The following is a 12,875-nucleotide window of genomic DNA, read 5'->3' as shown; positions in this document are numbered from 1 at the left end:
AAGTGCTTTTCAAACACGGCCGCAAGATCACCCGGATATGTACGGACCAAAAAATTATACAGCCGCACACTTACATAGTCTGAACCTAGCCTGAAGGAGAACTCCAGGCCAGAAGGAAAAATCTACACGGCTGTGTCAGTACATCATAATGACACATGATGTCCGTATATATCGACTGTGCACAAAACATAAACAAGGCCTTACGTTCTTGTAAAAACAGTGCCACCCCTGTCCTCAGGTTGAGTGTGGTATTACAATTCAGCTCCATTTACTTTAATGGAACTGAGCTGCCGTGTTCAGTCATTGCGGTTTCATTTGCGGTGCTGCAATCATTTCTGTGAAGACCCTACAGTACTGCAATGAGACTGCAACGTGTGTGAACACAGCCTCAGGGTACAAACACACACACCGTATACGCAGCAGATACGCAGCAGTTTGATGGTGAAGATTTGATGCTGTGTTCAGTTATTTAGATCTAATCTGCTGCGTATTGCTGCGTTTTTGCTGCGTATACGGTGTGTGTGTTTATACCCTCAATGTACACAAAGGGTACAAACACACACAGCAGATACGCAGCAGATTTGATGCTGTGTTCAGTTATTTAGATCTAATCTGCTGCGTATCTGCTGCGTATCGCAGCAGTAAATACGCAGCGTATAAGCCGTGTGTGTTTGTACCCAAAAAGGCAGCATGAACCTAGTGCGATACATCATCAGAGCAGTGGGATACAGGTGTGTGTAATCTGCTCCACCTGCAGAGGGTGGTATATATACTGGGAGGGTGGGGAGGGGAACAGGATCCTATGCTGTAAGATGAGGGATCAGCTGCTCCTGGTTGCTGCCATACTGGTGGTTGTGAAGGGTGAGTGTTCTATATACTGCTGCCATAGCTGTGAGGGGTCAGTGTATATATACTATTCTATATACTGCTGCCATAGTGGTGGTTGTGAAGGGTGAGTGTTCTATATACTGCTGCCATAGCTGTGAGGGGTCAGTGTATATATACCATTCTATATACTGCTGCCATAGTGGTGGTTGTGAAGGGTGAGTGTTCTATATACTGCTGCCATAGCTGTGAGGGGTCAGTGTATATATACCATTCTATATACTGCTGCCATAGTAATGGTTGTGAAGGGTGAGTGCTCTGTGTTCTATGTATAGTATTTGTATATTCTGTACTGGTCCTGAGTTACATCCTATGTTATACTCCAGAGCTGCACTCACTATTCTGCTGGTGGAGACCAGGATTAGAGGGGGCATTCACACATCTACAAGTTTGCGGACAGGGAAGTATTGTAATGGATTGGTTCCCTGTCCGGCATGATGTGTCAGTATAATGCGGGAGGTGAGGGACTCTGAAGGGCCACAGAGCCGTAGTGACAGAGTGTCCCCACTGCCGGCATGGTATTGACACATCATGGTGGATGGGGGAACAAATCCATTACAATACTGCAGATGTGTGAATGCCCCCTAAGAAGATATTATTGGTGATGGAATCTGACGAGCCTTTCACTTCATCCAAACCTGAACGCTCAGCGTTTGACTCCCAGAGAAGTTTATTGGTGTCCTAAAAACATGGCTATAGCCATAGGCTGTACCTGTCTATACCAGGCAAGTCTTGGGCTGCATCCAGCTTCTCTGGGCACTGGGAGTCAATTGCTGACAAGTCCAGTTTGGACGAGCTCCGGTTCCCTCACCGCCAGACATAATCCGTACTGTAGTGATGGCATCTTATTTCCTTCAGTGATACAACCGTTACTCCATTTCAGCCCATGTGCCCTCAGCTGGAGGAGAGGTCTGTTATGACCATCTGGGATGTTTCCCCAAAGGCCCTCCATATGGTGGCACCCCGCAGAGGCCAGTTTATCAGTATCCGTGGTCACCAGAAAAAATCAAGACCCGCTTCCTGCTGTTCACCAGGAAAAACCCTGACTACTTCCATGTAAGCTCATGTTTATTGGGAGCAATGATTAGGATTGGGGAACTAGGAACCTTCCTGGGCCTAACCTGTGGTGGGATTCTCTCCAGTTCCAGCTGTAATGGGGGATGTCATTAGGTTCCTGGAGCCACCATGCTCTATGGCTGTAGCCCATCCCAGATGCCATATTGTGGAGCCACTTCCTGCAGGAGCATTAGGAGAACTTCTCCATAGTATTAGTGCTGTATGGGGCTCCTTGTCTACACTTCTATAGTCTGGTGCCATAGGCGGTTTACATGCTGTTTTATACCCTGGTCACTGCTCAGCAGTATATAACCCTTTATGCTTAATCTTGTAGGAGATCAGTGCTTTAAATGTGTCTACAATCTCATCTACCAAGTTTTGTCCCAAAAAGAAATCCCACTTTATTATCCACGGGTTCCTGGAGTCTGGGGAGGATAAGTGGCTGGTGGACATGTGCCAGGTGGGTGTGCGGTGCTATAGGTTCAGCCATAATCTGTGATCTCTTGGGTAATTCTTACTATTGACCTCTTTTCCAGACGTTGCTTGAGGTGTCGGACGTGAACTGTTTCAGTGTGGACTGGCAAGGAGGGTCGAAGGCTTTGTACACACAAGCTGTCAACAACGTCCGAGTTGTGGGGGCAGAAATTGCTTATTTTATCGCGTTTTTATTGGTGAGTGTTTGAGATGGAAAGGGTAGAACATCTTCCCTTCTAATGGTCCCCAATGTTCGTGTAATGGAATGATCAGAGTTAGCTTCGTTTATGTGATAAGAAGGTGCCTGGTCATGCTGTGAGAGGGAGATGGCTGCTTCATATTGCGCATATTGGGGGGGCGGCATAAAAAAAACCTCATATGGTACCATGCAAGGTTATGTCATCTATTACAGGAAGGGTAATGGCAGCACCTTGCCTAGGGTCCCACTGCATGGAATCATGGCCTTCAATCTTTAAAAGAGAAGCAAAATTTATTTTGTTCAAGTGTTAAGAAATTTCACTCTGGGCCCCTAAGAGCTTGTACAACCTATTGCAGTGTTCTTGGTTGACTTATAAGCCTATATCTGATCTCCACAGGATCACTTTAGGTACCCCCTGAGTAACATTCACCTGATTGGACACAGTTTAGGATCTCACGTTGCTGGAGAAGCTGGGAAAAGGCGTCCAGGAATTGCACGGATATCTGGTAAGTTCTGGTTTGGGTGAGGAGGACCTGAGTATTAGAAGGAACTACAGTGAAAAGTGAGTCCTTAAGACTTAGGCCATTGTCAGCGTCTTTGTGACCGGTCTACTACTTTTGGGCTCTAAATATGGCTATTGTAGGTTTGGACCCAGCAGGACCTTTCTTTGAAGATACTCCACCTGAGGTGAGGTTGGACCCCTCTGATGCAGCCCTCGTGGACGTCATTCACACTGATGGCTCTCCATTTCAACTTGATATTGGTTGGTATTTTTAGGTTGCAGGGATGGTCCCCCCAATATAATAAAGCCTTATGAGCAGTAGTAGTGAGTCAAATGGTTGGCATCACCAATGACTGGATACCCCCTTTAAATACAGTGTTAACATGGCCACTTTAAGAAACACAACTATTGTCTCCAGGGTGGTTTGCAACTCCGGTCCTTTGAAATGAATGGAGCTTAAATGCAAAACTCCACCCAAACTGGAGACAAGAATTGTGCTGTCTCTGGGAGAAAATGACCATGTTTTTACCTCGCTGCAGAACGCCTTTAACTTGTAGACTTTACAATGGCTGGCACATGGTGTCCTGTCCTAGCAGCACTGTTGCCAGCCTGAGGCTTATTATAGTCATGTGCCCCCTCTCAGGGTTTGCCGGGTTTGGAACGAGCCAGCTGGTCGGTCATCTGGACTTCTTTCCTAATGGAGGGAAACGCATGCCTGGGTGTCCTAGCTTTTATCGTAAGCTTGGGAATCTGGATGAAGTCATAGAAGGTAATGTGACCTCAAGTTGCAGGGTTCATCAAGTCTTGAGGTTTCTAACTTTTGTGATATAAACTTTCAGGAGTTGAAGAGAGAATTTTTTGCAGTCACCGAAGAAGTGTCACGTTATTCTTACAAAGTATCCTCCATCCAGATGGGTTTATCAGTTACCCAGGCTCCTCGTACAGCGCCTTCGAAAAGGTAAGCGTCAAGGCTGGTGAGAAACTATACGCCTCTAGTGGTCTAATGGAGAACTGTAACTAGAAGTTCTCTCTTCTCCTTCAGGGGGCTGGATTCCCCTGTTGCAATGGAAGCTGCGCAACAATGGGATACTATGCCGACACTTACATCCAAGAATCTGAAAGTCAAGTGTTCTTCTTGAATACTGGTGACCCTGAGAACCTGTTACGTAAGTGGAGGGGTAAAACACTAGGGGGGGGGGGGGGGTAAAGCTTTTAGTGCAAACTTGAGTCTGGACACTAAAGAATTCTCAGAATGATGCCCAATCCTGTTGCCGATGACCTCACTCTGCCCCCCCCCCCTGAGATTGGGGGGCCTAGCTAAATGGAAGAGTATTGTTTGGCTAAATTTTCATGGCTTATGGTGCGTTTACACAGACAGATTTTTCAAGCCAAAGCCACAAATAGACTTAAAGGAGAAATCAAGTCTTTTATCACTTGCTCCCAGTCTATAGTCTGTTCCTGGCTTTGGCTTCAAAAATCTGTCAGATAAATCTGTGTAAAAGCACAATAACAAAAGCTTCACTCGATTATGGTCCTCGGCTGAGAATGGGTCACTAGGGTCTTGGTTCTGTAACAATTGTCCTGTGTCCACAGGTTGGAGGTACCAGGTGACGGTCAATCTCACTGGAACCATGTTTATCATGGGATCGTTCAGTGTGTCTCTGTGCGGGAAGGAGGACTGTTCTCCTCAGTATGTCATAAACAGGTTGGTCATCCCTCCACTATCTGCCCAGTCTATTCATGGAGGGTCGTATAATGTGATTGTCTCTGGCTCTGTTTTAGTGGACTTATCTACAGCGGGAGAACTTACTCCTCATTCATTGATGTGGAGATGGACATTTACCCCATCATAAAAGTGGAATTTACTTGGGAGGAGGATACTCATGTCCTCCAGCCAATACTGGGGGCCACAGACATGGCTGTTGAACACGGACCCAGTGGGACAATGTAAGTATCTCTCATGCATCTCGGGGACAGCAGCTGCACAACACTGAAGACTGTCTGCTGGGTTCCAGTACTCATTCCGGCACCAATAAAGGGAGCAAAGCTATTGCTACTCAAATGTGTTATCTGGTATTGTAGCTCAATTCAATGGTACAAAGTATGGACTGGATGCCACTTCTCCAGACCACTGGGGTCCGCACAGTAGGACAGTGCCACGTAGTCATCTTATAGTAACCTCTATTGTGAGATCTCCTCCTGTGGACTCTAGACGTCTCTTCATGGGTAAAATCCGACTACCACAAAGCTCCGGCCTCAGATGCCAATAGCAGGATGGTGCCTGAAAAAATCAGCTTATACTGTAGATCCAACAAAGATTGTGTAATCCTTCCATATAACTTCCCTTCTATCCAAAGTTTAGCCTTGGCAATGTGTCAATCTTATTCCCATGAGTATCATTTCTCCCAGTAAGATGAGTAGTGTAGATATGTAAGACACTGATTAATGGTCTCCTCTGTCTTCCAGGTTTTATCTCTGTGGCACCGGGGCTGTTGAAGAAGGAATCCCCCAAATCCTCGAGTCTTGTTCCATGTATCAACAGCAGAATAAAATGTAGATAAAACATTACTGTCTGGTTTGAAATTTGGTTTGTTAATGGCGGTCAGCAGTGGCGTAGCTACCATAAGAGGCAGGTTAGGCAATTGCTATGGGGCCTGTGCAGGAGGGGGGCCCAGGGGAGAAGGTAAGGGTGTGTCCTTCTGCTTAACCCCTTAAGTACTGCAATGTGTAAGTGACACAATGTTATAGGTGCAGTGCTTTGTCTTGTGCGTAGGGGCGGGGGGGGGGCCCTTAAGTTTTGCTATGGGGCCCGGTGAATCCTAGCTACGCCTCTGGTAGCTCACCAATCTTTCTTTTGCATGCCCCCTTTATAGAACAATAGGGGACATTCACTATTGAGCCTAAAATGCGTGATTTTCTACACAGCAGTCATCTGTTACTAGATGCATAGGACTCATGGCAAATGGCCACTAGATGGTGCTATTACAACAGGAATATAAAACAAGGCAGACACTGCATTTTTACATGATGCTTTATAGGGATTGTTCACTTTTTATACTTTTTCTTTCAAATCAACTGGTCCCCAGATAGTTGTATAAATTTTTTTGTAATTTATGTCTAGTGAAAAAAAAATCACCCGTCTTCCAGTACTTATTAGCTTCTGTATGTCCTGCAGCAAGTGGTGTATTCTCTCCAGTCTGACACAGTGCTCTCTGCTGCCACCTCTTTCCATGTCAGGAACTGTCCAGAGCAGGAAAGGTTTTCTATGGGGATTTGCTGCTGCTCTGGACAGTTCCTGACATGGACAGAGGTGGCAGCAGAGAGCACTGTGTCAGACTGGAGAGAATACACCACTTGCTGCAGGACATACAGAAGCTAATAAGTACTGGAAGACTGGAGATTATTATATAGATGTAATTTACAAAAATCAATATAACTTTCTGACCCTGGTTGATTTGAAAGCTTTTTTTTTTTTTCGTTTTACCAGAGTACTCTCTTACATGCTTGCCCCATTTGGGCTCTGTTCACACCTCCGGAGATGGCACTACATTGGCACAAGGGTAGAACCTGATGACCGGAGTACCCCCTCCAGGTGACTGAGAAAGGACTTGTTCAAACCCTCGATCCTTGTCCCATGCAACCAATGTGAACAGAATAAAATCCAGATATAATTTTACCTTGTCCTGTCTGAGATTATTCTAGAAATTTCTTGGAGGGATGAAGGCGGCTGACATATCTCCATCCAGTGGTGGATGACTATACAATATACAAGCACAGTGGGGAGTGTCTGTGTTACTATACAAAGGGGGGACGCTTATTGAGACTTTGTGGAGTGCCTTTAGTAAATGTGCCCCACTGTGTATAGTGAGTGGTTTACCCCCCCCCCCCCATAGACTTCTATGGGGGGGGGGGGGGGGTAAAAGAAATATCATGGACATTTATCAAGACTGGCATACTTGTACATCAGTCTTAAAGGGATATTGTCTCACCTTTTCATATCAGGAATTCTCAGACCATTCTTAAAGGGGTTATTCTGTGCTAGAAAAACATGGCCACCTTCCCCCTACTGTTGTCTCCAGTTTGGGTGAAGGTTTTGAAACTCAGTTCCATTGAAGTAAATGGAGCTTAACTGCAAACCACAGCTGAACTGAAGACAAGAGTGGGGCAAAGTGGCCATGTTTTTGTAGCACTGGATAACCCCTTTAAGCTTGTATTCTGGACATTTCATATGTTACCGTATAAAGGATTTCTTGGTTCCTTCCCTATATTATTGTTATAGGAGCCCCATATGTGGGGAGTCTCCGCATGGTGTTATAGCGGTGGGATGGCCGGTCACTTGCTAGGTGGATGGCTGAGGTACAGCCGGACCTTAAGGGTTTTGTCACGTGATGCCAGTGCCTGGTGGGCACACAGGTGTGTTGGCACGCTGGTTGTACCCTTCTCCCCTGTGGTTGGTGTTCTGTCGGTTGCTGCAGGGTCCCTTGGGATAGTGTAGTCACAGGTGGTCAGAGCGGTGTAGTGACCCTCCCAAATATTGGTAGGACCCCCCAACCCACAGATAGGGGAGATGTCCCAAGGGAGCGGTGTACGTGCTGTGCAGGGGGTAGCCAATAATAACGTTGATTTGGTTTACTCTTTGTAAATGTGCAGCAGGGAATACAATGGATCTGGATATACACTAGATACAGTTCCAATAAATACACGAACATAGAACCACCAGATCTGTATGAGAAGTGCTGAGTAGGATGTAGTAGAGTTGATAAGGTTGTACTGAGGTAGCGTAGCAGAGAGGAGGATTCTGTGAGCGTCTTAAGTAGTAATGTGCTCTGCCGGGATGTTGGAGTGTAGAGAAGAATAGTTGTAGAACAGGGATTTCAAACTCAGGCCCTCCAGCTGTTGTAAAACTACAAGTCCCATCTTGCCTGGACAGCAAAAGCTTTGGCTGTCCAGGCATGATGGGACTTGTAGTTTAAAACAGCTGGAGGGCCTGAGTTTGACATGATTGTTGTAGAAGAAGCCTGTGTATTGACCTTTCTCCTATAAGCTTCACACCACCTTATGCCCACTAGCTTTGGCTGAACCGTACTGATGGGTGACACAGGCCCCAGACCCTGTTACCTGGGATGAGCGGAATGGTTAGGGTTTCCCAAGTACACCTGTGCTGCAAGACGGAGTTCATCGACTTTTAGTAACTTTGCTCACCCAGGTCAGTTCCTAGCTCTTTGGCTTTTCTGGGGAGACTGTCCTGCACTGTAGTGACTCCTAGTCCTCAGCGTGGGTTGAGGTTATTTGTAGGCTAGTCCTCTCCTGAAGGGCTTAGCAGCGCATCATACAGCTTGTTTGGTGCTTCAACAAAGAGGTTTGTAAGAGCTGACTGTTCTGTGTCCTACCCATGTGGGGTACTGACTAAGAACTAACACTACCTTGGAGGCTCCTCCCCTTCCCGTCCAAGGTGCGTGTAAAGTGTGCTGCGGTTGGGTGGAAAGAGTGTAATAGAGAAGGGGGAAAGAGAGGATAAGATAGAAGAAAGGAGTGATCCTACTGGCTAACAAAATCTGGTACATACACATACAAATAACACTTGAGATACTTCAGCCGTGTAGCTTCTAGACTTTGGTTACACACTATAGTGACATCTAGTGGTCATCTTTGGCAATACTACAGCTATAACAAGACCGCAAACATGTACAGACTTTTACGAGGGGTGTAGGGAATAGCAACACCCACAATAGGACACCACACACATCTCTGCCCACATCAGCGTCGTAGGCCCACCCCTTGGTAAAGTGATCCATGTCTAGCTCCCCTGCACTGCCATTGGAATGGGCTGACCTAGAGAGGGGGGGGGCCAAGGCTTCGAGGTCAACCCATGAGGCGCACGCCAGTAGGCCTGCACCCGTTGCAGTGTTGAGCAGGTGTAGATTTCTGCATAAGTTACACCTGTATCCAGGTGTAAATTTTGATAAATTAGGTGTGGAAGGAAGGAGGCCTCGCCATCTCCCCGCCTTGCCGCAAGGGGGCTATGCCACAAAAATATCCAATATCTGGAACCACCTAATAAAGGATCACACGACCTGTACTGATATAAAAGCAAGGATAAGTCGGCAGAGGATAAAACACCTATAGTAATATACACTAAAAAGAAAGTGCCAGAAAAAAAAATGCTCAAGAAGGCGGGAAAAAAAACACTGCCCATGTGGTGTCTGAGGGACGTCATAAACACATAGGACCTCCTATCTTCTTACATGCTGCTCCCCATCTGCCCCTTCTCAGTGCACCAAGAGTGGGCGGGGCTTCAGCAGCTCATGAGGATAGACTACAGTGCCCATCATGCATTGCTGCCACCACCTGCACACTGCTGGCATAAGAGACACGATCATTGTCCATGGCAGCCAATCAGAGCTCAGCTTTCATTTTACCGCAGAAGTTTTAAGAAATTAAAGCTGAACTCCGGTTACTTTGGGCAACAGCCATTTGTACAACATGGAATTCCCCTTTAAATAACAAGGATAACAACACGGATCAAGCTGCTTTCTTCATGGCAATTAAACCGCTCTCCTTAATGTTCTTGTTTGTCTGATAAGTGGTTGACGTATGGGAAATCTTACACCAGTAATGTCCTTGCTGTAGGGACATATGATAGGAAAGTTTCCCTTCAAATAGACATACAGGAAAATACAGGAAAACAAAGTTAGATTATATTTCTGAGGTAAAATGTCTGACAACCAAATAGTCACCTGGTGTGACACTGCGTATGTACATAGGGCAGATCCGGCCATAGCAGCCAGCATACGTGTGATCTTGGGACCTAAGCAGGGTTGGGCTGGGACTGCACTCGGGTGTTAGACCTCCTGGGAATAATATGTGCACCTTGGTGGAAGAATAAGCCGCCCTGATGGATGGAACAGGAGCGGCCATTGGATGTATATATAGTGATGAGCGAGTACTAAAATGCTCGGTACTCGAGACGAATATTTCCCGATACTCAGGTGCTCGTTTCGAGTAACGAACCCCATTGAAGTCAATAAGAAAGTTCTTACGTAGAGACACAGTAGCGGCACTCTCCCATAGGTAAAATTGCTTTATTTCTTAGGCAAAAACATAGGACAGACAGTGCGATCCACAGGGAAAGCTACGAATCGTTTCGCGCTACACGCGCATCAACAGGCTCATCATGATGCGCGTGTAGCGCGAAACGATTCGTAGCTTTCCCTGTGGATCGCACTGTCTGTCCTATGTTTTTGCCTAAGAAATAAAGCAATTTTACCTATGGGAGAGTGCCGCTACTGTGTCTCTACGTAAGAACTTACCTATTATGTCTTTGGCAGAGCACCACCCGATGGTATAACAGCGGTTCCAGCTTCAGCACTCAGCCCGAGCTTGCTTTATATGTTGACCGGTGTGCCAGCCATTACTTCTTTGTTGGCGTGGAAGTCAATAAGAAACTTGAGCATTTTTACGGGGGACCCAAGCTTGGCCCAGGGAAGGTCGTGTGAAAACCTGTCAACCTCAGAAAATGATGGAAACACCACGGAAATGGACAGGAAACAGCAGGGGCAGCATGTATGGACGCCTCTGAGGCTGCCTAATGGCACCATTATGCCAAATTCTGGGCAACATCCTGGTGGTCAACCTCAAGACAATAGTGCTGACCCAGACCAAGATTGGCGAGGCACACGCAACCAAGGTCAAAGGCCTGAAGGTCAATTTGAAGGTCAAAGGCCTTGGAGAGTGTTCCCCTGCCAGTGCCTGACAAGCTGACTCCTCCCCTCCTCCCCTTAACCCCTTCGGGGCCAGGCTAATTTTCGTTTTTGCGTTTTCGTTTTTTCCTCCTTGTGCTTAAAAGGCCATTGCACTTGCATTTTTACACCTACAGACCCACATGAGCCCTTATTTTTTGCGTCACTAATTGTACTTTGGAATGACAGGCTGAATTTTTGCATAAAGTACATTGCGAAACCAGAAAAAAAATCATAGTGTGGTGAAATTGGGGGGAATGTGTTTTTACGCCATTCGCCCTGGGGTAAAACTTACTTGTTATGCATGTTCCTCAAGTCGTTACGATTAAAACGATATATAACATGTATAACTTATATTGTATCTGATGGCCTGTAAAAAATTCAAACCATTGTTAACAAATATACGTTCCTTAAAATCGCTCCATTCCCAGGCTTATATCGCTTTTATCCTTTGGTCTATGGGGCTGTGTCAGGTGTCATTTTTTGCGCCATGATGTGATCTTTCTGTCGGTACCTTGATTGCGCATATACGACTTTTTGATCGCTTTTTATTACATTTTTTCTGGATTTGATGCGACCAAAAATGCGCAATTTTGCACTTTGGGATTTTTTGGCGCTTACAGCATTTACCGTGCGAGATCAGGAATGTGATTAATTAATAGTTCGAGTGATTACACACGCGGCGATAGCAAACATGTTTATTTATTTATTTGTTTACTTTTATTTAAAACCTGAGAAAAGGGGGGTGATTCAGACTTTTATTAGGGGAGGGGGCTTTTTACTAATAACAATACTTTTTTTTTTTTTTATACACATATACTAGAAGCCCCCCTGGGGTTAGGGTTATTCCCCCTGGGGTTAGGGTTATTCCCCCTGGGGTTAGGGTTATTCCCCCTGGGGGACTCCTAGTATAAGTGCTTTGATCTCTCATTGATATCTCTGCAGCATAGATATGCTGCAGAGATCCATGAGATAGGCACTCGTTTGCTTTCGGCTGCTGCAGCCGGAAGTAAACAAGTGCCAAGCCGGGGACGGCGCCATCTTAGAGCGGTCCCCGGCCAGCTTCAGTAACGGAGATCGCTCCTCCGGGACAACGTCCCGGAGGAGCGATCTCCGCCACTAGACACCAGGGATAAGCTGCGTCCAGTAATCGGAAGCAGCTGTCATGTTTGACAGCTGCATCTGATTACTGTATTAGCGGGCATGGCGATCGGATTGTGCCCGCTAATACCGGCGGTCTCGGGCTACAAGCAGCACCCGGGACCCCCGCGGTTCAGAGCGGGGTTGCCGCGCGGCCCTGCTCTGAACGCCAGCACCAGCGCGAGGACGTACAGTTACGTCCTCGTGTGGGAAAGGGTTAATAACTGACTTGTCTTTTTAAGTTAATAGACTGATCAGGGCTGGGGCATGACACCCCCTGACTACTTTAGCAGTTGTGGTAATTTTCCCAGTATCAGGTCACTCACCACTTCTCCCCACCGCTTCTGTTCTGGCGACCGAATTTAAAATTAAATATTTAATTTTAAATTTAATTTTAATTTATTTTTGAAATTTGAATTATAATTTGATTTTGAATTAAAATTTGAGTTTGAATTTGAATTAGTTTAAATTTTGAGTTTGAAGTTTGATTTTTTTTTTTTTATTTATTCAAGTTTGTATCCAGCAATAACATGGTATGAAATGGACAATACAATCACCCAATAAAAATAGCCTGAGTATGGTTAGATTTAGCCTCACACCCTGATGCAGTTGTGCATGAGAGGCAAAATCATTGGAGGTAGGGACGAAGAAATAACATTACAGTCTTCTTAACCTCTTAACGACGCATGACGGGTATACCCGTCATGCGGCCGTTAAGAGTAAACAGAGAGGGCTCCCGGCGTGAGCCCTCTCTGCAGCGCGCGGTCCCCGGTTGCTAAGTGCGTAATTGCCCGAACTATTAATTAATCACATTCCTGATCTCGCACGGTAAACGGCGTAAGCGCCAAAAAATCCCAAAGTGCAAAATTGCGCATTTTTG

At 46.0% G+C, this 12,875-nt stretch overlaps 1 protein-coding gene across 1 annotated transcript; it reads left to right on the top strand.

Moving 5' to 3' along the window:
* Nucleotides 1–812: 812 nt before the first annotated feature.
* LOC138799953 (pancreatic lipase-related protein 2-like) lies at nucleotides 813–5,673 on the top strand. Its single transcript, XM_069981758.1, has 12 exons — nucleotides 813–861; nucleotides 1,784–1,941; nucleotides 2,276–2,401; nucleotides 2,478–2,612; nucleotides 3,012–3,120; nucleotides 3,258–3,377; nucleotides 3,760–3,885; nucleotides 3,956–4,074; nucleotides 4,159–4,282; nucleotides 4,710–4,821; nucleotides 4,899–5,063; nucleotides 5,583–5,673. The coding sequence occupies exons 1-12, from the start codon at nucleotides 813–815 to the stop codon at nucleotides 5,671–5,673; spliced, it is 1,434 nt and encodes a 477-aa protein (XP_069837859.1).
* Nucleotides 5,674–12,875: the final 7,202 nt, after the last annotated feature.

This window comes from Dendropsophus ebraccatus, chromosome 8 (genome assembly GCF_027789765.1).
Source record: "Dendropsophus ebraccatus isolate aDenEbr1 chromosome 8, aDenEbr1.pat, whole genome shotgun sequence".
In the NCBI taxonomy this organism is placed as follows: domain Eukaryota; kingdom Metazoa; phylum Chordata; class Amphibia; order Anura; family Hylidae; genus Dendropsophus; species Dendropsophus ebraccatus.
Note: the sequence above shows the minus strand (reverse complement) of the source record. Positions and strands in the feature narration are given on the sequence as shown.

What these genes read in the sequence shown, in the direction of transcription:
- LOC138799953 (XM_069981758.1), top strand. Translation starts at nt 813, where the DNA reads ATGAGGGATCAGCTGCTCCTGGTTGCTGCCATACTGGTGGTTGTGAAG. An exon ending in ATTTTATCGCGTTTTTATTG is followed by an intron (nt 2,613 to 3,011) that starts GTGAGTGTTTGA and finishes TGATCTCCACAG; the next exon opens with GATCACTTTAGGTACCCCCT. An exon ending in AGGAATTGCACGGATATCTG is followed by an intron (nt 3,121 to 3,257) that starts GTAAGTTCTGGT and finishes TGGCTATTGTAG; the next exon opens with GTTTGGACCCAGCAGGACCT.